Raw genomic sequence first — 27,746 nt, 5'->3', positions numbered from 1 at the left:
ATGTGAATTTTTTTTGCTCATTTTCGAGAAGTTCACAATTTGACCTACGAGTGCCGCCCCAAGCCACGGAGGCGTACTCAAGAACTGAAAGGCATATGCTCCATATATACAAATGGCCGAGCTTGTTTGAAGTCTTTCTTCATTCGCCATTATGTGCCGAGCGTTCTAATAATAATAATAATAATAATAATAATAATAATAATAATAATAATAATAATAATAATAATAATAATAATAATAATAATAATAATAATAATATATGCATAGATGCGTCGATTGAGTTAAAGCACAGCACTGGTTCGCTGCTCGTCCTTCAGAGAGTGGCAGGGTGGATGAAGTCTTTTGGCGAGAGACGTAGCTCACAGAGCTTCGGAGCCGCTCTAACGTATGCAGTGTCGAGTGGACAGAGCGAACGCCCTCAGCAGTGCGCAGTCATTCCTTTCGTATACGCAAACATATGAAGCCTCTGTTCCCTTCCTATGACCGTACGGACCCTTTTCCTGGCATCACTCAGGTTCCCCGACCACATCTAATTGCCGTCGCATTCCAATTATGGTACGCCGGGGCCCTTCTGCCACGTTACCGCACCCGTTAGACAGGTTGGCGACCGCCACCTCATGCGCCGCACGTCGAGCTATTGTCTCCCCCCCCCCCCCCTGCTTGACTCTTCCCGAAAGTGCAACGGCAGGCTGGCACGGTTCCACGTAGTTAATCTTGGTCCCGAGCAAAGCTGTTTTGCGGCTCTGGAAGGTCTTTCGAAAACAACCCGTCTCCTCAGCTAAGCGCTTCCAGGTGAGGAGACGACGCCAGAGGGATGTCAACCCTCGAAGAATGGAGTCCTTGGAGCGTCCCCATTGGCCGAATGTGACGACATTTGCACGGACACCTACCATTGGAGCGAAATGATGACACTTGAACTGGCTCGACGGTTGGATGAAAATGACGTGACCCCGAGAGATCGAAGGGGTTAAAAGGGAAAGACAGGGAGAAGAGTTTTTTCCGTTCTTGCCATGGACCGGAGCGTGCGATTTGCTGCCGGCCGTCGATGACTTTATGACTGTTCATTACTTTGTGTTATTACGGCAAATAATGTAAATAAACCTTAAGTTCTCAAGATCCTCCTCAACGTCGGCCAACTCCCGCACTCAACGGCATGATCTAATACCCCTTTTCAAACTCACATCTCATGTCCTTTCTTGCCCCTGTGTTCCTTCTTAATAAAATGTATGAGTAATACGTTTGAGGCACGCATAGCAGCAGGCGCATTAATTCAAAAGAACTATTTCGTTTAGTATTTGTTTGTGCATGAGATCCAGAAGCCGAGAAGCTGAGTGAGTTTCGCAAGCCGCACTGGTTCGCGCTAACGACCGATGGTGACTGGGAATGCAATGGCGACTGCCTGGCTCACTTCAACAAAAAAACACCTGCGGCAGCGGCGGCGGTTGACGGACGCCAGCTTTTTCTTCTGATTTGCTTCTTTCCAGGATTCTACAAGAGCAAACTGCCTACACTCTTAAGCAAATGTACGCCCCTTGGGGTGTACAGGCGCCCAAATCTTTAACTGGCGTGCGCGAGCGGCGACTTTTCCATGCGTCAGCGCCGTATGACGGGGCGAGGCTAGAAACAGTGTGAGGCAAAGCGCATGCCGACAAAGCGCACTCAGCTAGGCCCATCGTCTGCTAGGCTGTTTCCAGCCTCGCCCCGTCATACGGCGCTGACGCACAGAAAAGTCACCGCTGGCGCACGCCAGTTAAAGATTTGGGCGCCTGTACGTATATTTGCCACACAACGATATTCGTCTTTTGTCTTGCTTGCGTTTCCTTCATTGAAACGCTGCGCTCGCTACTTTCCTGTCGAGAATGCTCTTTCATGCTGATAACGGGCATGCCGTTCGGGACTTGGAAGTAGCGGGCTCGCCGCTCTAAAGAAAGGAAATGCGGACACGACAGACGACGATTATCGTTGTGCGGCAAAAGGGTGTAATTTTGCTTAAGAGTGTACAGCTTCAGCCTGCTTTGTCCGCTCAACGTGACTGATATCCTACATACTGCTGATAGCCCTGTGCTTTTATGCTCCTCGGATTGAGGCAGAGCACAGACGGCGGGTCACACGTGCGGCGGCGGCGGTGGTTGACGGACGCCAGCCATCTGATCTGCGCTTTCCAAGCGGGTGAAGTCGTCGTTTTTTGCTGGTAACTATAGAATCCTTTTCCTGCCCCCGCTGCAGCCGTGTTATGTGTTACGTGCTCTGTTTCGCCATTTCGAAATTCAACTGCCTCTTTCCACGTTGTCTGTGAGCCTCTATTTCTAGAATTACCGCTTTGACAAAGACGTGCGGAATCTGCGATAAGCCTTTTGCAGACGACGGACGTGCTATGAAGCGCTCGGAATAACAAAACGCCTATCATTTACGCGAATGTTCTGGCTGCCCAGTGACCGCCACGTTTGAAGCAAAAGGCGACAAAGGCCGCCGGTTATGGCGTTGCGTGGTGTGCCGCACAACGAAGTCGAAGAGCAGCGAAAAGGTGAGCTTGACTGCTGATCTCAACTTGTTTTTGGCTGACGTAAGTCGCAGGCTTGGCACGCTGGCCGATTTACCATCGCAGGTCGATGAGGTTAAAGCGTGAATTAACCTTATGTCGGTAAAGTATGACGAAAGTCTTAGCCGACAAGAGACACAAGAAAATGCAATTCGAAACTTAAAGAAATCTAGTACCTCAGCTAGAGGACAGCCGTGAGAAGGAAACTCTTGATGATCTAAAAACAACTGTTCATGATCTTGAATGGCGCAGCAGAAAGCTCAACTTGGAGGCTCGCGGAATTAACGCAGAATGAAAACCTGCTTTTCAAGTTGAACGACGCGGCCAGTTTTGAAGATATTCGACATTTGACACTAAATGACGTTAACACCGTACGGCGGCTACCATTCAGGATTGGGAAAATGCCTCGAATTATCGTATGCTTTGTAAGGCAGTCTACTTAAGACATGTGGCTAAGCAAGCGCAACGACCTGCGGGCTCTTGAATCTATTATGTCGAAATTGTTCGAAGCCTGACAAAAAAAATTAATCAGCCCTGCCACTCTGTTTAGAAGGACGAGCAGCGAAGCTGGGGTGTGTTTTACCTCTATCAAGGCTTCTAGTATTATTATTATTATTATTATTATTATTATTATTATTATTAAAGGACACAAACAATGAATACATTTTTTGACTGTGGAGAGATTTGTCCTTCTTTTATTGAGTAGTGACGTGTGCAAGTACTGCCGCATGGCAGACGGGAATTCCACAATATTTACAACTTCACTGCGAACTACGTAATTAAGAAAAGTAGATGAAAGTCACCGTAATGTTAGAGTCCTCATAGTAGCTGATTGTCATATAAGTTGTTTCGAGATACTTTTGATAAAACAAGAGTTACAGCCGTTTTCTGCAACCATGCTCCCTCCATAGACGGCCACGTATTGACAGCAGACGGGAATTCCGTAACATTTACAACTTCACCGTGAACTATTTATAACAAGTAAATGAAACTCGGATAGAGTTGTTATAGCGGCCTATTTGAGTATGATATTTCTCCAAGATACGTACATTAGACTGAGAGCTACAGAGGATTCGCGAGAAACTTGAGATGGAATTTTTATTCGTCTCGACGCGACGCATAGACGGACGAACATCGACCTCCGTCGGAGGGTAGCTACAGACACAGCTTCGCTGAAAAAAGTCGCGATCTTTTGCGCCACCTCAGGGGGCTGGAGAGGGAACAAGGGTTTTCGCTTCGAGTGGCACGAAAACGGAAAAAAATTCGTTCGTCGTACTGAGCATGACCATGCACGTGAGGGCCATCCGGATCTTTACGGACACTGATTCTTCGTGCGATAACTGCAACGCGTAAAGTAAGCGCGTATATCCCGTTTTTATTCTTCATTTCACACAACAGAACCGATAAGCTTATCGGACTTGAGCAGCTTTCTTGCGAAAGATGGTACGTACAAGTCGTATTACGTACAAGTACTACGTGCAAGTCGTATTATATGAACAATTCTGGAAAACGCGGACGTGGTGTGTCTCTGCTAGTGTCAAATGCCTTAGTCTCTGAACTGCTTTGAGACTTTTGTGACTCCCAATCATGAACTGCTCAAAGCGAAATATCATGCCCCAATTTTAGCCGTATGCTGTCGTGCTCCCAGTTGTGAATGACCTGAATTTTTTCACATGTTTGGAATCGTGTTCTTTGTAGTTTGTGAACGCGAACCGATGCAAATTGATTTTAAGTGGTGACTAACATAAACATGGTAGATGAGAGTAGTACAACACGGCAATTTATGTCTCTTATGTATATCCAGAAACAACGTTACAGTCACACCAACAAGGTTAACTAATAGATCGAGGACTCACAAATATGTTATACCCATCCAGAACTACGGGTTATAAAGTCCATATTGCCCATATTTATTTCTACAAGTCACACATTGGAACCTGTCTAAGTGCCCCGAAACACCGCTTTTTATGAACCTGTTAATGCTCAAACGCTGATGTTCTTCAGGGAACAGTTACTACGCTTTAACCTGGCTATTTTGTTAGAAGAATATAATACTGACAGAACATATAAGATATTTCTTCATGTACTCCTCGAAGCCTATCCCACTTCGTTACCCACAAGGACAGTTAAACGCGCCAAAAAAAAAAAAAGAAAGAGAGGCATCGATGACAAGGGAATCGCTAGACCAAATTAAAAAGCAGGACCCATTGTACAAAGCCCTCATAAAAACTGAAATGCCTGAGGGCCTTAAAGTGTTTAAGGAATTTAGAAACTCTGTTATAAAGCGGTTACGTAGGGCTAAGAACGAATATCTATTCAACCCATATAATACGACTATAGGACGGTCTGCTAACATTTGGAAGACTTAATTCGATGCTAGGAAATTTCCCAGATCAAACAATTACGCTTTTGCAAATTGGGTTAGAATTAACAGGTTGCGAATTGGCGAAAGATTCAATGATTTTTGTCCTTATTTTGATGAGTCTTGAAATGTTGATCCACATTTCAACTATAGGAATTCTTGCAGGGAACACACGTTATTTCTTGCGCCAGTTTTTGTCATTGAAGTTATCCTGTCTTTTATGAAATTAAGTAAAATTAAGGTGACTGATGTGTCGGGAATTGAGATAAAACCAGTGAAGCATGTAATTGACGTTCTGGCACCATATATATAATGTATGTTTAACCAAAGTACCCGTTAAAAACTTTGGCACGTGACATAGAGACCGCCAAAATGACTGCAGTATGTAAAAAAGGGGGAGAAAAATTAATTGAAGAACTACAGCCCGATATCCATAATACCAGTATTTTCTATAGTTTTGAAAAAAAAAATAATCTTACAGCTCTTGTCATCTTTCGTAGATCGCCATAATCTTACAGACGCTGCGAAATACGGCTTCCGCAAAAAGAAATCCACTTAGATTGCCCTTACTGCTCAAAAGGAGTTCATACTGGGGAAATTCGAATGTCAGGAAATGGTACATGGCTTACATTTAGTCTTCTCCAAGGCGCGTGAGCTTGTTAATCATAGCATCTTGTTAAGAAAGTTGCCATTTTATGATATTACCGGCGTAGCAAACTCTTTAGTTTCATCCTTTTTACAAGCTAGTATTGAGTCTGTAATGATTGCAGGAGAAGAGATGAGAAACCGGTCAAGTGTGGTGTTTACCAGGGAAGTTCTGCGGGACCATTTTTATTTTCATTGTATATGAATGAGATCCGAACCATTTATAATACAGCTAAATTTATAATATATGCCGATGATAACAGCTAATTCTTGCGGAGAATTCAGACACATACTTAGTAAATGGAGGTAATGAAACGCTATCTTATATATCTATATATGGCTGGACCACTCAATATCACTTAAAAATTAACAATAACAAAACTCACGTGGTCGTATTTCGAACACAGTACAAGCCTGTTCAGCTGGGTCCAATTAAGCTAAATGGCACATATATAGAGCTAGTACCACCAATAAAAATCCTGGGAGTCTACTTCGGGGAGCACATGACATAGCATGACAACGTAAACTATATATATGATTAGTAAGCTGTCTAGAACGATTAGTGCGATACGCCGCGTTTCTTTCGAGTGTTGTGCACCTGTCAATAAGCTTCTCTACAATGCATTTTTTTTTACCAACAAGTACCTATGACTTGCTTGTTTGGGTACAAGTACAAATTCAAATATCAACAAGCTTGCAGTGTTGCAAGAGCATGTGGTTGGATAAATACGCAAGGCTCCATATCCTATCCCACTGGGGACTTTTTATAAAACATAGTATTACTATGCCATTTCCATGTACACTTACATTTTGAAGGGATTTACATTTGTGTCGCCAATAAAAATTTGGTTTAGTTAACAACAGCAACGACGTAGCAACACTAGCTTGACTAGAAGCCCACATAAATAATATAATACATGCTTACCTGACGAGTAGCAAACAAAAAATGCCGCACAAATTACCGCAAGCACATGCTAAAGTTCTCGCTACCCACATTACTAAGTGCAATTAGCAGAGAATAGGTCTTTGACCATATCACAAATTCCATTCAAAGAACTGCAGACAGTGTTGCTGGGAAAAACATCTTTACCATAAACTCATTCATGTTTGTGCGAAATTTTGCTGATTCCTTATTTCAATTGTTGTTTATCGGAAATGTTGTGTGTACGAGTTTCCGACACATGACATACGCAAACATGTTTTGTCTCTGCCTGAGCCATGAACAATGCATTGTATATTCTTTTTCTTTTCTTTTTTTTACAACTGCCTTTATGTCGGCATGCGTTCGTCGTCGTATTCTTCCATAGCTGGCTCTGATGCCGCTCTTCACGCCTCATAACTATTACACTCAGCGCGCATTAAAAAAAAACACTTACGAAGAATACACAACCACAGCGCACGTGTCTGTCTATTCTTCGTCCTTGTTTTATAGGGCGCGCTGTGTGTCATAGTTATGAAGATGTACCGACTCGCCTAGCTAGCAACCGTGCTCATCATGCCGGCGTTCCCATACTGCCCCTCCTTCTGCGAAGGCGCGGACGACAGCGGTCTAGTGCCAGTCAGTGCAGTGATTTCGGTCTCGCGTCGTTTGCTTCAGTATATCGCGAAATGAAAGCACGCATCGAGCTTCGCTCAAACTTTGCATTAGGGAGCATCGTAATCTTCGGATACCGTTTTTAGAGGCATTAGTTGATTGTAAGGTTGACAATCAGGAGGTAGCCTGACGATTACGACACGATAACCACTGCATAAGGACGACGATGACGTAAGAAAACAATGTATGGGCAAAGCTAAACCAGTCTTGAGCTTTTAAATGCGCTCGAACTAAAAATAAACATGGAGGCGGGGGGAGGGGGTGATCGGCAGTCAGTAGATTGAAGCTGTTCAACACGTCCTCCATTTTGAGAGGACACGCGGACACCGAGCTGCGCGGCTTTTGTTCGGTACGAGCACCCAGCTTCTTGGGCGCATTTATAATTCTTCATTTTCTTTCACTTGCGGACTGTAATTGTATTCGTACAGCGTGAACGAATTTACACATAAGCCGGCACTTTTGTTTTGGTTGAGTCGAGGTCTCAACCAAGAGGACCACCGCGAGAGATCAGGAAGTTTAGGTGCTTAAGGCAGAAGTGGCCAACTGACTCTTCTCCTAAAATCATACATAAAGAAATGAAAACTACTTGTAAGCGATGCACACTGATTCTCGTCCAATACGCTACTCGCCTGGCTGGGCGTATTTAGATAGTGTCACATCTATGGGCTGACTCCGTGATGCCCAACACTTCTCGCTGCATAGACAGGCGAATTGACCAGGCGTCGGCAATGGAGTGTCCATTTCGTAATTAGCTAGGCACCTACAAGCGCAATAGTTCGTGCAATATCGGCAATAAGAGTGCGAAAGAGGAAAATGAAAAGAAAGGATAATTATTTCTGCTGTGAGAATAGCAGTAGCCGTCACCATAATAGGGGGACTGCATCTGTTTCTTTTATTTTCATATTCAAGTATGGTGAATGTTGAAATGAAAACAGCCTAGCTCTGTATGATAAGATAGCGATAACCGAAATAAACCTTCGGAGTTCGCTATTAGCTAGATTCAGTTTGGCAGGAAACCAATCGATGGACAGTACGCAAATAAACCGAATAAGCTAGCGCATCGATTCCAGCTTCTACGCTTTGAACCCTTCGAACGATATTTAATGGCCTATAGTTAGCTTGTTCCGCTAAGTGTAGCTCATATTTTAAGCATAGAGCCTATGTACGTACATGGCTAACGGATGGCCGAAAAAATTGTCACGGTAATTGCTTTAGTTAAACAATTTAATTACAATCTAACGATGGAAGTTGGTATTCACCTGTAGCACCAGCTCCTAAGCCACCGCCTGCACCAACACCTCCTAGCTGACCACCTGAAGCTCCTAAAGCAGGGAAAGGGGGAAAAAGAAAACGTCCCGTGCTGCCAAAAACAATCTGTGGAAAAAGCATACACGCACAATGGAAACAGGAAATATACTATGGTAGTAGGTGCCGTTAAATAGAAAAGCCAAATTCTGGGGTGTGTGAAATTCTGCGATGTGGAGAACTACTACGAAAAAATGCCGGAAAGAAATTATCATTGATATGTTTTTTACGTTTCATACTTCGACACATCATGACGTTTTCTTGCGGTTTAGAATTCACGCTGTCTCTGTATTACGAATTATTCGGTAAACCTTTATTGCGGTATCCGTTAGGGCCTATACCAACAGACAAACTGAGTAGCGTTAAAAGGAGAAACATAGACACAAGGCAGAACACACTGCACTAAATTCCAACTGATTAAATTGAGAAACGTTAAAATTTTGCAATGGGTTTCAATGCACATGGAAACCACGGCATAGCATTCTGGCAAATTTGACGACTTTTCATGACTATACGAGAAGAGGAGTGCCCGGAGGGGAAGGGTGCCTTCAGGGTTCATTTATACTCCTTGTCAAGAAACAAGACGTGCGGCACGCAAGAAAAAAGCAGAAAGAAGAAGTATATAAACAGCAATCTCTTTTCGCAACGATTTCATGATCGATAATGTTTCTGTTCACATGGCCGTCCCCTAGGCGGGACCTGCTGCCCGTCCCACAAACTCGCCGGACCTTTGAATACAGTTGTTTGACCGACTGACTGACATTTCAACAGCAGCTTTCGCGTGCATTGCTAATACAAACGCAAAAATGTTTTGTGAATGAGCCTCCTAACAAACGAGTGTTCTATAATTCCGTATATGGGCAGAATATGCATTCACCTGTGCCACCTCCGATGGCTACACCGCCAGGTCCAATTGCCCCACCAGCAGTTCCTGAAACAGAGAAAGGGAACCTTTGTGGTTGATAAAATGATTCGGTTGAAGAAGTAGACACATACAACAATAAAAGAAGCAAAACAATGCCAGCAAAGTGAAACAGACTGGTCCGCAAGCACTAAAGGTGCGAGACAGGCTCATCTTGGGATGGTGATTGGCTGTCGTAGCAGTTGCGATAATGCTTATTGCATAGCTCGTGCCACATGTAGTGCGAGCATTGAAACCGCCTGTGACGCTCCTCGATGTACTCGACAAGTAAGGCGGGCAGACGTGAAGGTTTTGACGAAAAAGAAGCAAATAGTCTGCTTAAGGAGAAATGTATTGCGGTTCATTGAAAGAGCTTCCAAATGAGGAGCTCAAACGAGAAGCTAAAGGAGGCTACAGTCGAGTATGAACACGGTACATTTTTTACAGAAATCTATTCAGTGCAGCGTATGGAAACAGAAAAAAAAAAGAACGGACTAGCTTACTGCTATGGTTGTCCACGTTTTGATCCCATTTAATCTGACCGGCACACGCATATTGCAGTCTGATCGCAATAACATTTCTCGTTGGTTTGACACTTGCCTAATGAAATTGAATCATAACAAATATAATTCAATGAGAATGGCATGGTCGGCTATCAATTCTAACTCCATTTATTATACTAATAATAATTCCCTTTTACCTTTTATAAATTCGTAGAAATAACTAGGTGTTCACATCACTAATGATATTTCTTGGAATTCCCATATCGAAGACATTATTGCCACGTCAATCTCAAGCTGTACTACTTCACCACAATTTTCCCCAAGCTACAGAATTCTGAAAACTGCTTATATACAGGAACCTAGTGCGATGCAAAGCAGAATATGTCTCGTATGTCAGGGATCTCCTAACTACATCTCTGAAGACGTTTCTTGAATCGCTCCAGAATAATTATACGCACGTCATCCTTCTAATTATTCACGCCAGCCCAGCGTTTCACAAACGAAAAAAAAAACTTGATATTCCTGACCTTTCTTCATGAGGCCCAGTGTGTGCATTTCACAAAATCTGTTACTTCAATGAAAACTTGAACCAATATTTTTTCTCCGTCCCTCAATACACATCATTGTGCGCTGGCCATCATCCCAAAGTGCGCCGAATGGCCATACTAGAAGTTATAACGAATCTTTTGTCCAAATAAAGACCAGCGCTGACTGGAATCCCCTGCCTACCTCCGCCGTCTCCCTCACAGCATCTGCACCCATGAAGTGTGCAATTGAAGAGCTTTTCGAATCAAATGTATCAGCCTTATGCTTTTCTACTGATTTTGACACTCTCACTCTCAAAGCGTCTCACGACCTTGGGAACACATGCATAAATAAAGAAACCACTCCTACATATCATCCAGTTTCTTTGCTTCAATAGTTCCATTACGTATTTCACAAAGAGGGCTCTTGTGTATGGTCAACGGAAATGAATATTTTTTCATCTAGGCGCTCTAGTATAATAGCTGCATAGATCATAAATTGAGAATGGAAATTTAGACTCGCCTCCACCACCGGCTCCTATGTTACCCCCTAAAGTACCTACAGGATGAAAAGGAATAAACTTTTGACACTTGCAAGAAATACTCCGTTGAAAAAAAGTGTACACAAGCAATGGGACAAGAAATACGGTGACGCTATATGAACGAGAAGAAGGGGAGCCGACAGGCGCAATTTTTTGTTAGTCATAACTGTGTGAAGCCAACAGATAATGAAGGCGAATAAAGGAAGGACATTGTACACATCGGTAAAAATGCCAAAGAATGTGGGCATGGAAAGAGACGCCACATATAGCAGAATGTATAGTGGAACGCATGCTTAATGCAGACGTTGTAGGTACGGCTACCGGCCTATTTCTCGTCCTACTTAATTTCCCTTTATCTTATCCTATCCACACTTCAATTGAAATTACAAATAACTTCTGTGCTTTCCTGGCTTCATTATCTGTTGGCTTAATATGGCAATGCGAGTATTTGTTTATTGACCACGTAGCGAAATCGGCTTCTGCGTAGGCGCTAAACGTGCACAGAGGGTTCGTGTTAACATTGTGATTGGCTGTCATGACTGTCACAGTTGTGGCCATTACTGTGATCTTGCTTAATGTATTGCGGGCAAGGCTGTTGGCTATAGTATAAATACTGGCTGATCGATAACTATTTAAAAAAAATGCGGAAAATAAGAGACTTGCATTGAAAAAAGGCTATACGTTTCATGATCGCAAAGAAAAATTTGGGAATTTGCACGCGTTAGCTCGTGTCACTTGGCACATGACAGGGCTAACCGTAGATGGCTGTGAGAGACGTTCGTGCCGCAGTGGATATAAATAGGCTCGTGATGTATCATCAGCGTATTTGCTTACATTCAGGAAGCTTGCACCCATCCTAATGTTTCACTGCAATAGGGTAAGTGAGGCTGCATTATATTTATAGCGTAACAAGATCTTCCTGCATTTACTTGACATATCTCCCATAACATTCCGCTCACTATCTTTCAATATAAACTCCGGGGCCATGCTGTTGCTTTCTAACGCCGCCGAAGCTCACAGCTGACTCGAACATTAGCTTGCATCGACACTATATGGACGGTTTGAACAAAGCGCCGTCATAATTCTAACGCCACCGCGTCCTTCCTGTGACTCTTCACCCGAACGCTAGAGGCTATGGATGCGTTGACTACATGAGTCTATAGGACATTTCTTCTGAATCGGTCATCGCTGAGGTGACCAGTGGCTTTTACTCCCCACAACTTTAGATCGCCCGGACACAAGGACACTCTCGGTGACGAATTTGGCCAGATACATCCCAAGCAGAGAAGGTGGGACGTAGATGGCTGAAGTTCTTGAAGTCGTGAGATCTCCGTGACCGACTGTAGTCTTTTGTGCATATGGGGGTGAGCGCCCCTTCAGTGTTTTGTGTACGTGTCTTTTCCTTTCATCCCTTTATTATCTTGCTCTTGCGTAGCGTAGGAGACAAAATATACGCCTGGTGGAGCTCTCTGTCTCTCCTTCCGTTTTTGATTCTCTGAATCTTTGGAATAAACTCATTTCGATGCTGTCGTATTCTCTAAAAATTATCCGACCTTTACATAAATGAAAGAAAGAATAAAATAAAATAAAGGAAACATACGTCCACTACGTTCTGTGAGTTCTACAACACTGAGCTGAAAGAGATTGTGCATCATCAATACGTCTCAAAAAGTAAGCTAAATAACCGTATGTTTCTGTTGCATGCCTTTTGCAGTAAAGAGCACTTCACAAGGAGTTCGCAGTCAAGTCGTCATTGCTGCCATCAGTTACAGAGGCGGTATTCGCTTTTGGGAGAAACTGAAACTGTACTTACCCCAAGTCACATTCATTCCCGGTCGCATGATGTACCAATTACCCACTTGACCAGCTCCGAGCCCTGAAAAGGAATCATAAAGTCGACTTGTTGTCTTGTGTTTACGCACAGAAAAAATGTTCTTAGGTTGTAAGACGTGCCGGTATACTGAACAGGCAATGTACAATTTTGGAAAATCAAAAGACAGACTCCCTTACATATATTATTTTTCTAGCTCAGTGACTGCGCACAACAGTTTTGAGTCCACAACACGATCTTTATATTCTAGGCGTGGTAACTAGTCGTGATAATCTTCCAGAGCTGGTGCTGACGCCGCCCATCATGCCTCATAACTATTACACACAGCGCGCACTAAAAAAAACACGGAAGAAGGATACCCAAACACAGCGCTCGTGCCTGTCTATTCTTAGTCCGTGTTTTGTAGTGTGGGCTGTGTGTAATAGTTATGGAGATGTACTGACTCATCCAGCTGGCTACCGTGCTCATCATGCTAGCGTTCCCATACTGCCCCTCCTGCGAAGGCGCTGACGCCACTGGTCTAGTGCCAGTCGGTGCGGTGATTTCGGTCTCGCGTCGTTTGCTTCAGTATATCGCGAAATGAAAACACGTATCGAGCTGCTCTCAAACTTGGCATTAGGGAGGATCGTAATCGTCGGATACTTTTTTCTAGAGGCATTAGTTGAGAGTGGGGCTGATAATCAGGAAGTAGCCTGATGATTACGACAAGATAACCACTGCATAAACACGACGATGACGTAAGAATGCAATGTATGGGCAAAGGTAAACCAATCTTGAGCTTTTAAATGCTCTCGAACTAAAAATAAACATGAAGGGGCGGGGGTGAAATGTAGTCTGTAGATTGAAGCTGTTCAGCACTTCTATTTTGAGAGGACACAAGGACACCGAGCTGCCCGGCTGTTGTTCGGTACGAGCACCCAGCTTCTTGGGTGTATTTACAATTCTTCATTATGTTTCACTTGCGGACTATATTTGCGTTAGTGCAGCGTGAACGAACTTACACGTAAGCCGGCACTCTTGTTTTGGTTGAGTCGAGTTCTCCAGCAAGAGTAACACAGCAAGTTTAGGTGTTCATGGCAGAAGTCGTGAACTGACTCGTCTCCTAAATATCACGCATAAAATCAGAAGACAACCACTTTGGGGCGATGCACAGTGGTTCTCGTCTAGTACGGTATGCGCAAAGCTGGGTGTATTTAGATAGTGTCACATCTGTGTCGTGAGTCCGCGATGCCCAGCACTTCTCGCTGCTTAGGCGAATTGACTAGGCGTCAGTAAAGGCGCTGCCATTTTTTACTAGCTTGGCACCTGTAAGCGAGGTAGTCCGTGCCGCATCAGCGTTAAGAGTGCACAAGGGCAAAATGAATGGAAGCGATATTTATTTCTGCTGTGAGAATAGAAGTAGCCTCATTTTAATAGGGGGACTGCATCTCTTTCTTTTATTTTCATTTTCAAGTATGGTGGATATTGAAATTGAAAGAACCTCTAGATGGTAAAAAAAGCGAAAACCGAAATAAACCTACAGAGTTTGTTTTGACTAGATTCAGTTTGACAGCAAACCAACCGATGCACAGTATGCATATAAACAGAACTAGCGCATCGCTTCCAGCCTCTACGCTTTGAATCCGTTGAACGACACTTAATGACATCCAGTTTGCTTGCTCCGATAACTGTAGCTCACATTGTATGTGTAGAGGCTGTGTACGCAAATGGCTAATGGATGGGCGAAAAAATTATCAGTGTAATCGAATTGGTTGAACAATTTATTATAATACAAGCATGGAAGTTGGTATTCACCTGCACCACCAGCTCCTAAGGCACCGCCAGCCCCAATATCTCCTAGCTGAACACCTGAAGCTCCTAAACCAGGGAAAGGAAAAAAAAAAGTCTCGTGTTGCCAAAAACATTCTGTTGGAAAAGCATATACGCACAGTGGAAACAGGAAGGATACCATGGTAGTATGTGTCGTTAAATAGAAAAGTCAAATTCTCTGGTGCGTGAAATTCGGTGATTTGGAGAACTACTGCGGAAAAATGTCGAAAAGAAATTCTCACTGATATGTTTTTTACGTTTCATACTCCGAGACAAAACGACCTTTTAATGCGATTTAGAATTCACGCTGTCTCTGTATTACGAATTATTCGGTAAACCTTTATTGCGGTATCCGTTAGTGCCTATACCAACAGAAAAACTGAGTAGCGCTTAAAGGCGAAACATAGACACAAGGCACAACACACTGCACTAACTACCCAATCAATCAATCAATCAATCAATCAATCAATCAATCAATCAATCAATCAATCAATCAATCAATCAATCAATCAATCAATCAATCAATCAATCAATCAATCAATCAATCAATCAATCAATTTTTATTACATAAAATAATATACAGGTAGTGGTATACAGAAGGACGTTAAAATTTTGCAATGGGTTTCAATGCACATGGAAACCATGGCGTAGCATTCTGGCAAATTCAACGCCTTTTCATGACTATACGAGAAGAGGAGTGCCCGGAGGGGAAGGGTTCATTACAGGGTTCATTGATTCTCCTTGTCAAGAAACTAGACGTGCGGCACGAAAAAAGGAAATAGAAATAGAAAAAAACGAAGTACATAAACAGCAATCTCTTTTCGCAGCGATTTCATGATCGATAATGTTTCTGTTCACATGGCCGTCCCCTAGGCGGGACCTTCTGCCCGTCCCACAAACTCGCCGGACCTTTGAATACAGTTGTTTGACTGACTGACTGACATTTCAACAGCAGCTTTCGCGTGCATTCCTAATACAAACGCAAAAATGTTTTGTGAATGAGCCTCCTAACAAACTAGTGTTCTATAATTCCGTATATGGGCAGAATATGCATTCACCTGTGCCACCTCCGATGGCTACACCGCCAGGTCCAATTGCCCCACCAGCAGATCCTGAAACAGAGAAAGGAAACCTTTGTGGTTGATAAAATGATTCGGTTCAAGAAGTTCACACATAGAACAATAAAAGCAGCAAAGTGAAACAGACCTGTCCGCGAGCACTAAAGGTGCGCGACAGGGTCGTGTTGGCATGGTGATTGGCTGTCGTAGCACTTGCGATAATCCTCACTGCATAGCTCGTGCCACATGTAGTGCGAGCATTGAAACCGCCTGTGACGTTCCTAGATCTACTCGACAAGTATGGCGGGCAGACGTGAAGGATTTGACGAAAGAGAAGCAAAGAGTCTGTTTAAGGAGAAATGTAATGCGGTCCATTGAAATAGCTTCCAAATGAGGAGCTCTAACGAGAAGCTAAAGGAGCCTACGGTCAAGTATGAGCAAAATGCATTTTACAGCAACGCAATTGAATAGTAACAAATGTAAGCCAATGAGAATAACGTGGTCGGCTATCAATTCTAATTCCATTTATCGTACTATTAACGACTCCCTTTTACCTTGTGTGGCTTCGTAGAAATACCGAGGCGTTCAGGTCACTAATCATCATTCTTAGAATTCCCAAATCGAACAAATTATTGCCCCTCCAATCTCAAGCATGTATTCCTTCATCGCAACTTTCCCCAACCCGCAGCATCCACGAAACTGCTTACATCTCCGTTGACGTTTCTGGAATTGCTTCAGAATAATTATACACAGTTCATTCTTCTAATTATGCGCGCCAATCTAGTGCTTCAGAAATGAAAAAAAAAATAGAAACTGCAGATATTCCTGACCTGTCTTCACGATGCCCACCATGTAATTTTCAAAAAATTTATTACGTCAATGAAAACTTGAAAACAGAATCTTTTTTTTTAAAGTCTGCAATTGAAGAATTTTTTGCAATGAAGTGTATCTACTCTATGCTAGTCTATTGATTTTGACACTCCCACTTTCCCATAGAATGTCTCCAGGCCTTAAGAACACATGAATGAATAAATAAACCTCCCCTGCATATAATCCAGTTTCATTGCTTCAATAGTTCGATTACGCATTTTACAAATAGTGTTTATGTCTATGGTTAACGGAAGTCATTTTTTTAGCTAACCGCTCTTGTATAATAAGATCATAACCCGAGAATGGAAATTTAGACTCACCTGCACCACCGGCTCCTAAGCTACCCCCTGTAGCTCCTAAAGAAGGAAATGGAAAAACACTTTTAAAATAAACAAATGAGACACTCCGTCGAAAAAATATACACAAGCATTGGGACAAGAAATTCAATGCCGCTGCACTAACGAGAGAAAGAAGGGGAACCGAGAGGCGCAATTTTTGTTGGTTATAACTGTGTGAAGCCTTCAGATGATGAAGACAAAGAAAGGAAAGACATTGCACGCATAGGTAAAATACCCAAGAATCAAGGCATGGGAAGAGACGCCATTTTTAGAACAATTTGTATTCCAATGCATGCGTAATGCGGATGTTGTGGGTTTAGCCTCCACTCTGTTTCTCCTCCCCTTATTCCCTATATCCCCTTTATTTCCCTATCCCTTTATTTTATCCTATCCACACTTCAATTAAAGTTACAAATAATTTTCTCCTATGCTTTCCTTGGCTTCATTATCTGTTTGCTAAATATGGCAAAGCGTGAGCATGTTGATTGACCGAGCCGTGAAATCTGCTTGTGCGTAGGCGCTAAACGTGTATAGAAGGTTCGTGTTAACATTGTGATGGGCTGTCATGACAGTTGTAGTTGTGATCATTACTGTGGTCCTGCTAAACGTATTGCGGGCGAGGCCGTTGGCTACAGCATGGATAGTGGCTGAGCGATAACTATGTAAAAAGAATGTTGAAAATGAGAGATTTATATTGAAGAAAGGCTTTGCGTTTCACACTTCGAAAGCAAAATTTGTAAATTTGCAGGCGTTAGCTGGTATCACCGGACACAACTTAACTAGTAAATTAGCGCAATAAAACCACAGACACACGGAGGGTGGACAAAGGCAAGTTTGCCTTTGTCCGCCATTCTTGTGTCTGTGGTTTTTATTGCGCTAGGTTACTAGTGCAGTTATGAAAAATCAACGGACCCAACATTCAAGTATTCTAGAATACCTGGCACAAGACCGGGCTAATTGGAGATGGCTGGGAGAACACACGTTTGTCCCGCAGTGGACATAAATAGGCTCGTGATGTATCATCAGCCTATTTGCTTACATCCAGGATGCTTACACCGATCCTAACGTTTCACTGCAATAGGGAAAGTGAGGCTGCATTATAATTATAGCGTAACAAGATCTTCCTGCATTTACTTGACATATCTCCCATAACATTCCGCCCACTATCTTTCGAGATGAACTCCGGGGCCATGCTTCCTAACGCCGCCGATGCACACAGTTCACTCGAACATTAGCTTGAATGGACACTATATGGACGGTTTGAACAAAGTTCCGTCATAATTCTAACGCAACCGCGTCCTTCCCGTGACTCTTCAACCGAACGCTAGAGGCTATGGATGCGTTGACTACTTGAGTTTATAGGACATTTCTTCTGAATCGGTCATCGCTGAGGTGACCAGTGCATTTTACTCCTCACAACTTTACATCGCCCGAACACAAGGACACTCTGTGACGAATTTGGCCAGATACATCCCAAGCATAGAAGGTGGCACATAGATGGTTGAACTTTCTGAAGTCGTGAGATCTCTGTGACCGACTGTAGTCGTTTGTGCATATCGGGATCAGCGCCCTTTCAGTGTTTTGTTTAGGTGTCTTTTCCTTTCATCCCATTATTATCTCGCTCTTGCGTAACGCAGGAGTCAAAATGGGCGCCTGGTGGAGCTCTCAGCCTCTTGTTCCGTTTTTGCTTCAATCAATCTTTAAAATAATCTCACTTCGATGCATTCGTATCCTCTGAAAATTATTCGACGTTTACATAAATAAAAAAGATTAAAGAAAAAGAAACATACGTCCAGTACTTTCTGGGAGCTCTACCACACTGAGTTGAAAGAGATTGTGCATCAGATATACGTCTCACAAAGTAAGCTAAGTAACCGCATGTTGCTCTTGCATGCATTGCGCAGTAAAGAGCACTTCAGGAGCAGTTTGCATTCAAGTCGTCGTTACTACCATCAGTTATAGAGGCGGTGTTCGGTTTTGGAAGAAAGTGAAACTGTACTCACCCCAAGTCACATTCATTCCCGGTCGCATGAAGTACCAATTACCCACTTGACCAGCTCCGAGCCCTGAAAAGGAATCATAAAGTCGATTTGCTGTCTAGTGTTTACGCACAGAAAGAAGAAAAGATGTTCTTTGGTTGTTAGACGTTCCGGTACATTGAATAGGGAAAGTACAATTTCGGAAAATCAAGAGACAGACTCTCTTAGATATTTTATTCTTCTACCTGAGTAACTGCGCATAGCAGTTTTGAGTCCACAGCTGCTGGCTACGTCTACTTGAGAAATTACGTGATAACTGTTTTCGACGTCACTGAACACGGTGTTGTCGTCCCGCAGTTGTGTTGTCAACGACGTCGTCAAGCCGCCACCGTTATGCCACTATCGTTGTCACTGGCATCGTCATCGTCGCGCCACGGCTATCAGCACATCGCCATAGTCTCACTGCTCGTGGCTGTCGGATCGTCGTTGTGCCTAAAGACCCATCCATCCACGCGGCACCGCCCATTTTACTATGTAGCGCCAACCTTCGATGCGCGCCACTGTTCGCTGATTCGTCGCTCACGCCGATTCCCCTTCCGCGGTTTTCGCTTTCGGGGTTCCGAGTTCCCGAATTTTTGCGTGTTGTACTCAAGGAGGATATAAGAAAGGTAAGGTGGCGAACCGTTTTGCCCATAAATACCCGGTTAGTTACTGCTAAATGTATACGTATAGGTCACACGATTTATAGCAAAAAAAAAAAAATAAAAGAAATCACCGTCCATGAACTCCGTACAGATAGTTAACCAGCAAAGCTTAAACATGCGGCACCGGTGTTTATCCCGACGGTTATTTAAATGGCGGCTTGGTAGGCTGCCGTATCCTCGGTACGGAGTACCTGCTTGTGCTCGCCTGCACAAGCATGCTCATGTGCCCCCGCTGCAGCATCGGCACGGCGCAGACGAGCTCGTTCCCGTTTCTGCTCGCGGTGTTGCTCATCGAAAGCTGCCTATCCCTCAAGAGTACGTAGACGCGTGGCCTACCCATTTTTGTTGCCGGAGAGAAACTGCTGCACGCGCGCTCAGCAGCAGCAGCGGCGGAGCGCAACGACATCGCTATTGGCGCCGCCAATCGCGCGCCTCCTTTTTTTTCTTCTTGCGCATGTGCATGAGGTTGTACCGGATGAGAGTTCGGCGTACAGAACCCACCGTGGTTGCTCAGCGGCTATGGTGTTGGGCTGCTGAGCATGAGGTCGCGGGATCGAATCCCGGCCTCGGCCACCGCATTTCGATGGAGGCGAAAAAACCCGTGTACTTAGAGTTAGGTGCACGTTAAAGAACCGCAGGTGGTCAGAATTTCCGGAGGCCCCCACAACGGCGTGTCTCATAATCAGAACGTGGTTTTGGCACGTAAAACCCCATAATTTAGTTTTAATTTTTTTTCATTCGGTGTACATGTGACAGTTGAACGGACGGACGAATCGGCTAGCCATATACTGCTTCGCGGTAAAAAGCCTTCTTGGTTGGACGCTGGCCCATCTACGCAGCAGTGACATCACTTCCGCTTGAAACAAGAAGCTGGGACTACGTAAGTTCCTCTTCACGCTGGAAGCTGTAGGGGTGGGCGAGGAAGGAGCGCGGAGGAGAAATGTAGGTTGGCGGTACTTGCTCGGCGAAACGTGTGTGAAGGGCTTTACTAGTGCCATTAGCAGCCTTTATTACACTCCGTGTCTTTCCCGCGTTTCAGGTCCTAATGAAAGGCTGACAATCAAACTTGCGAGATGGGCCCGTTTATTAAAACTGACAAGTGCTGTTCGCAAAAAGCAGTGATAGTGTTTTATCCGCGCGATGCCGGGTGCCTATTGCATATGCGCCACTTTTCTACAGCGAATCTGTATACAGGCTGCTTCACGTAACTTGTGCCAGTGATAACAAGAAGTTTGTTAACCGTAGCTGAGTGAAACCAACAGCATATGGTTTGCCGCCATGTGGCGCTTCTTAGAGTATTTATTATATTCCCCTTAATTCGTTAACTAAGGTGAATTGTGCGAGAATTCTACTATTCCCTTTAGGACCAAATGCGTTTCGTTGCGCTCTAGAGGGGGTCCAAAAGCGGCTGATACATTTTTTTTTGTGGCAACGTACATGCTGCGTGGTGTTCTTCTTTCGGCGTTTAAACAACGCCGGCGAAATATGAAATAATACCACGTGACTGCGCTCATGCGCTATCGTATTGCAACACCAAAACAGAAATGGAAGAAAGACAAACATATCAAAATATAAGACATGCTTACCTGAAGAGCAGCAAATTAAAAAGAAAATGCTGCTCAAATTACAGTAAGCACATGCTAAGGTTCTTGCTACCCACATTACTAAATGCAATTAGCAGAGAATAGCTCTTTGATATCTCGCAAATTCCATTCAAAGAACTACGGAGAGTGTTACTGGGAATAACATCTTTACCAGTCACCATAAACTCACTCATCACTCATGTTGTGAAGTCACCATAAACTCATTCATGTTTCTGAGAAGCCATGCTGAGTCTTTATTTCATTTGCCGTTTATCGAAAATGTTGTGTGTACGACTTTCCGACACACGGCATCCGCAAGCATGTTTTGTCTCTACCTGCGCCATGTACAATGCGTGGTATAATTTTCATTTCGTTGTATATTTTTTATTGGTATATTTTTATTCTTTTGATTTTATTTTTTAGAACTGCCGTTATGTCGGCGTGCGTTCGTCATCGTATTCTTCCAGAGCTGGCTCCGATTTCGCTCATCCTGACAGCGTTCCCATGCTGCCCTTCGCTCTGCGAAGGCGCTGACGACACTGGTCCAGTCGGTACGGTGATTTTGGTCGCACTTTGTTTGCCTCAGGTCATCGCGAAATGAAAATACGCATCAAGCTTCGCTCAAACTTCGCGTTAGGGAGCATCGTAATCGTCGGACACTTTTTTAAGAGGCGTTAGCATGGAGTGGGGGCTGAAAATCAGTAGGTAGCCTGACGATAACGACACGATAACCACATCATAAAACGACGATTACGTAACGAAAAAATGTATGGACAAAGCTAAGGCAACCTTGAGCTTTTAAATGCTCTCGAACTAAATATAAACATGGAGGGGGGATTGGTAGCCTGTACATTGAAGCTGTTCAGCACTCATTCCTTTTTGAGAGGACATGAAGACAACAAGCTGCGCTGCTATTGTTCGAAACGAGCGCCCATCTTCTTGGGCGCCTTTACAATTCTTCATTATGTGTCACTTGAGGACTGTAATTCTATTCGTACAGCGTGACCGAATTTACACATAAGCCGGCACTCTTGCTTTGGTTGAGTCGAGTTCTCGACCAAGAGCGCCACCACGAGAGATCATTAAGTTCAGGTGGTCATGGCAGAAGCCAACTGACTCGTCTCCTAAACATCACACATAGAAAAAAAGGCCACCACTTTGTGACGATGCACACTGATTCTTGTCTAGTACGCTACGCGCATGGCTGGGCGTGTTTAGATAGTGTCACATCTATGTGGTCACTTCGTGATGCCAAGTGCCTCTCGCTGCTTAGACAGGCGAACTCACAAGCCGTGGGTAACGGCGCCGCCATTTTGTTGTTAACTTGGCAGCTGCAAGAGCGATAGTCGTGCAGATGAAGCGATAAGAGTGCACGAGAGGAGAGCAGGTAACGGCGGAGGTTTTGAAGAGAGAGTAGAAAATAGAATGTACGGAGATGAAGGGTGGGGTCGTTTACTGAAATAGCGTCCGGATGAAAAGAGAGACTACAGTGTTAAGTTATTCCATTGGACAAGCATTAGGTTAGCAATGGGAAAAAAATCTGGCGATACAAGAGCTCCTTCTTTAAATGGAGTTCTAGTTCACATTTCAACACTACCATTAGAACACTAAGTCTAAAGTGTTCATGATTCTATTAGGGATTACCTTAGTAAATACTTTGTAGACAAAGGACAGTAAGCTGATCGGTCTATAATTTTTTAAGTCTTTGGCGTCCCCTTTCTTGTGGATTAATATTACGTTGGCGTTCTTCCAAGATTCCGGCATGCTCGAGGTCATGAGGCATTGCGTATACAGGGCGACCAGTTTTTCTAGAACAAGCTGCCCACCGTCCTTCAACAAATATGTTGTAACCTGATCCTCCCCAGCTGCCTTCCCCCTTTGCACAGCTCCCAAGGCTTTCTTTACTGCTTTCAGCGTTACTTGTAGGATGTAAAATTCTTCTTGACTATTCCATCTTCTATTATCTTCGTGGGTGCCACTGGTACTGTATAAATCTCTATAGAGCTCCTCAGCCACTTGAACTATCTTACTACCTCTCTTGTAATATCTTGAACTGCTATTCATAGTCACCGCTAACACAAGTGCAGAAACGTTATCCCAGCAACCCCCGTACCAGTTTTGCCCAAGGAGGTGGAATATGCGCTCACCTGCACCACCTCCAATTGATCCGCCGCCAGCTCCAAGGCCACCACCAACAGATGCTGAAACAGAGAAAACAAACGGTTGATAAAAGTATGCACACACAATGAGGAGGGAAAGGAGATAATGATAGCACAAGTCTTTAGATGGCCAAGTGAAACACACCAGTCGGTTGGCGCTAAATATGCACGTCAGGCTAGCGTGGGCATGGTGAGTAGCTGCAATAGGAGTGGCGGTCATGCTCGTCGCTGTGGTCATGCCAGGTTTAGTGCGAGCATTGCAGCAGGCTGTGACGTCACCTTAAGTGTACGCACCACCACTTGGTCCACCGCCTCTTCCGTCGTATGCGCCACCGAACGCATACGGTGGCGCATACGGAGCAAAAATTAAAAGAAAAGGCGCGTAGTTTTCTCACAAGCTAAAGTCACAAAACCTGTGCCGGTCACGAGTGCTGCGGAAATCGATGTTATGAGAAGCACATCCAGCGCTGAGGGACAACGCTTGGTTCATTCATTCCCACGGACAAGCAGATAGATGCGTAGTGTGAAAAAGAAATCAAGCCGTGCAACATGCTGATTTTATCAGTGTTACCATAAACGATAAAATCTCTGCCTCTCATGAAACACCGGCCTTCATGTGCATCGCTCATACAGAATACCAAATTGCTATCCGATTGACTGTCCCATCATAGCGAAATTTATAAAGAAAGTGGGATCTGCCCTTACCTGCACCGCCAGCTCCGAGGCCACCACCAGCAGATGCTAAACGCGAAGAAAGGAAAGATTCAGCGTTAAATAAATATTTCGATCGGAGAAGTATGTCCCCTCAGTGGGACGAGAAGAGGTACACTGCTAGCGTAAGTACTGAGGGCAGCAGAGTGAAATGGACTGGCGCGCGAGTGTAAAGTGCGCGACGAGTTCGTTTGAACACGACCACTCGCCGTCGTGGCACTTGTGGTAATGCTCGTTAACGTGGTCATACCAGATAGAACTCGAATATGGCAGTTGGCTGTGTCGTTTCCATAAAAAAATGAAAGAAAAGCTTAGAGATGCGCTATAACTCGCCAGGGTTATATTTCCATTTTATTTATGTGAGCCTACGGTGGGGTGTTCGTACAGGAACCGACGTGTTTGTATGGGATTACTGGAAACGGGGTTTGTGGAATATATTCGTTAACTCGCTCCGGCGGAACCATCAAGCCAGAGCGAAAACCAGCACGGCAAGGAGCTCAAAGAATAAGAAAGCATTTAGAAATTGCATTACGTCCATGTTCCCTATCCTATATATTTTAGCGCGGTTTTCTTTTTTTGCTGGTTGCGCTTCTAATATTGATCGAAATTCCCGCTGCTACTTTTGCCATTTAATTTACAACATTATAAAAATTGTATTTCTTCTTGTTGTCGGTAATGCAACTCATGAAGTTTTGTAATCATCTCAAGCCCCCGTGGTGTTCACTTTTTAATCTTGTCTTGTAAACTCAGCTGCATGGCTTCTGACATGACCGTAGCATATACTATATTTGAAGTAGTAGCTTAGCGCAAATAAAACCACGGACACAAGGAAGACAGACAAGGACAAGCGCTACTCACAACTGTTTAATGGAAGGAAGGATAGTGCACATATATATATATATATATATATATATATATATATATATATATATATATATATTTATCCTCTTGTCATGCATGCGCCTACCAAGCAGAAGTGAAGCCGGTACATGCACATCAAAGGCGGTCGCGCAAGAAGTTAAATTCGGCATCCAGTAATGTGATGGAAGGCTCACTCCCACATCTATCTATATTTTTCTTGATAAAGAAGGCCTCAAGAGCGAGCCTGGAAGACGCGTTGCCGCTCCTGCCAAGAATAGTTGTCGCAGAAAATCGAGCGTCGCAGCCACACGCGGTAACATGAGCCACCAAATGTGCGCCCTTATCCTCTTTTTTCTTTAGTTTTTGCGCATGTTCCCTTAAACGGTCATTCACACAGCGCTCAGTTTGACCAATGTAGAGCTGCCCACAAGGGTGCAAGGGAATTGCATAAACAACCCCTCAGGAGCACTCAACAAAGGGCTTCTCATGCCTCTTGCGGCAGCCCCGCCTGCTCTTACAGCAAACTCGAGAACACAGCTTCGAAAGCTTGTTGGGCGCAGAGAAAACCACAGGAATACCATGACGGTTAGCAACCTTTTTAAGGTTGTGTGACACCTTGTGTACATAGGGAATAACCTCTGGTCTTACCTTCTGTCGTTCGACTTCTGCGCTCGCCCTTCGTGCTCCAAGCTTTACTTTTTGCAGAAGAGACTCTACTATACCAATGACGACCGTCAAAGGGTAACCAGCTGCCAAAAGGCGTCCAACTTGGTTCGTAAAGCTAGACCGCATTTGGTGTGCGCACGATTTCCGCAAAGCCGATTCCAAGCAAAGAATACCAATTGCTCGCTTCACCACTTTAGAGTGTGCGGAATCGTACGGTAGCAATTGCTTCATGGCTCATGGTTGATAGGACCAGCAGACGTGGCCAACTTCAAAAGACAATTTTAAATCTAAGAACTGCAGGTCTGTGTCGTCAGGAAGTTCATGGGCAAAAACAAGCCCTTGGTCTTGGTTGTTAAAAGCTTCTAAAATAAAAGCAGGGGATGTAAAGTCACCCTTATTGTTTAAAAGCACTAAAAAATCATCAACATACCTAAACAGTTTTAAAACCTGCCCCCCATTAAAGACCTGCTCTAAAGACCCATCAACAAAACGAGATTAACGTCATAAATTTTAATGAATTTTCTCCTCAATTAAACTAGTAGTGATCGCTTTCGTATAAAATATAAAGAGGTACGCTTACTCAAACCAGCCAACGTAGCTTCTCCTAATCGCACCACTGCCTCCGTAATCACCGCCGCGAAGTTGCAGTCTCACTCATAATCCGAATCAGCAACGCCACAGCCGACGTACTATTGTTGGCAGTAATTGTTGCACTACTTCGTTTGGAATCGATTCGCACATAGACATTCAAATCAAATAACTTTATCCTAAATCCCAATAAAAATGCTAATTTTGAGGGCCATGCACTAAATCCACAATACTGCTTCACAAGGCTCATGGTTTCTTTAGCGTGGCACAGATTTAAAGAAAAGATGCGTCACCAATCTGCTTTCAAGAAGAATTTTTTTTTCATTTTCGATTTCTTTGCAATCCACGTCGCCTTCATTTGTGGAAATGTCCTTCCCCGGTGGTAGATGAGTGACGAGTCACTGCTTCTTCTTATTATTTGTCTTTCCTATCGTAGTTTTCGCTTCTTACCACTAATGTTGTGTAGAGAATTCCACCGTGGTGCTGGCTTTTAGATTAGCTGTAGAGGGTGGCAGAAGCTAATCATAGCAGCTAGCAGCACGACAGCGCTCTCCAGGAGCAGTATACTTCCCTGTTGTAGCTTCGGTGGAATGGCCGATAGGTACAACCTGTCCCTGCCACTCTGTGGGGCCGGAGTTCGTATGAATGCGGGGCATTGTGATATTTTTTTATCGACTCATCCATAAGCGTTTCATAAGTGTGCTTTTTGCATTACCGCTGTGATCGGTGCTGATTGCAAGCGTCGTGGCACCATTCAAGCGCCAATACCGACCAATTTCCAGGAGGTGGAGGAGGTTCTGAGCAATTCGAGCCATCCTGGCCTAATGCGACTGTCAGTAGTCACCACCGCCAGCAGTAGCACCAGGAAAAAGAGAAGCCTGGAACTTGGATCCGCATGCGACGCTCTCTATCTATTTGATTCCAAGGCATCTACTCATCACGTGAATAAGGTATTCTACGCAAACTAAGCTTACATTCTTGCATAGGGACTTACCTAGCCTACGCCCACTCCCTGTTAGGGAAGCATTCAAAGTAACCGGTCAGTGAGAGATCGGTTATACTTCCTTATATCCGCGTCAGTCTTTATGACGCGGATGTGAGTGGAGTGTGTGGCGGTTTGAAATCAGAAGCAATTTGCGGCAGTGACTTACAGCAGGTGGAGAACGAAAATATTGAGTGACGAAAAGTGTTGGCCTTTACTCCTACAATGATGTTTTAGTTCATTTCAAAGCATCAGCCTTCCTCTGCACTATTAAATTGAGATGTCAAGCTTTAAAGCATTGCCATATTCAACCTATATCAGTAGCGATACCTTTCGGTAAGAGACAAGATTTACTCATGCCATACGTACCACATGCATCGGACCCTTAGCCAAATACCTTACCCATTGGCACAGGCGCTTTAGTAGCCACCGGCTGAAATTTGTAACATGCTGTTCTAACAAAACTGGCCATTCGGTTGATGGCGTATACATTATATTGACCTGTTAAACTGCGGTTTCGAAAACACTCCCGCACCGCTGGTAGGTCTGTAAGCTTGATTAACGAGACCTAGTGAGGTACGATATCCACTGGGTTGAAGCCTGAATTATCCCCATTAGAAACAGATCACTTGCAAACAGCCTGAATTATCTCTTAAGGGACCTAGAAGCATTGCCGAAGCACTCTGGAACGA

The 27,746-nt window shown here is 44.0% G+C and overlaps 1 protein-coding gene across 2 annotated transcripts in view; it reads right to left on the bottom strand.

The window, feature by feature from the left end:
* LOC142588403 (uncharacterized) overlaps positions 1–27,746 on the bottom strand; it is a 151,903-nt gene that overhangs the window by 37,182 nt on the left and 86,975 nt on the right. For both annotated transcript variants that reach the window (XM_075700098.1, XM_075700097.1), the window contains exons 35-43: positions 23,952–23,987; positions 23,235–23,288; positions 18,825–18,887; positions 16,804–16,839; positions 15,614–15,667; positions 14,541–14,603; positions 12,729–12,791; positions 9,323–9,376; positions 8,400–8,462 (exon numbers count right to left, since the gene is read on the bottom strand). In XM_075700098.1, the coding sequence (XP_075556213.1) occupies positions 8,400–8,462; positions 9,323–9,376; positions 12,729–12,791; positions 14,541–14,603; positions 15,614–15,667; positions 16,804–16,839; positions 18,825–18,887; positions 23,235–23,288; positions 23,952–23,987 (486 nt within the window). The remainder of the gene's footprint in view (positions 1–8,399; positions 8,463–9,322; positions 9,377–12,728; positions 12,792–14,540; positions 14,604–15,613; positions 15,668–16,803; positions 16,840–18,824; positions 18,888–23,234; positions 23,289–23,951; positions 23,988–27,746) is intronic.

Source organism: Dermacentor variabilis, chromosome 7, assembly GCF_050947875.1.
Source record: "Dermacentor variabilis isolate Ectoservices chromosome 7, ASM5094787v1, whole genome shotgun sequence".
Lineage (NCBI taxonomy): Eukaryota > Metazoa > Arthropoda > Arachnida > Ixodida > Ixodidae > Dermacentor > Dermacentor variabilis.
This window is presented reverse-complemented; position numbering and strand designations above follow the sequence as displayed.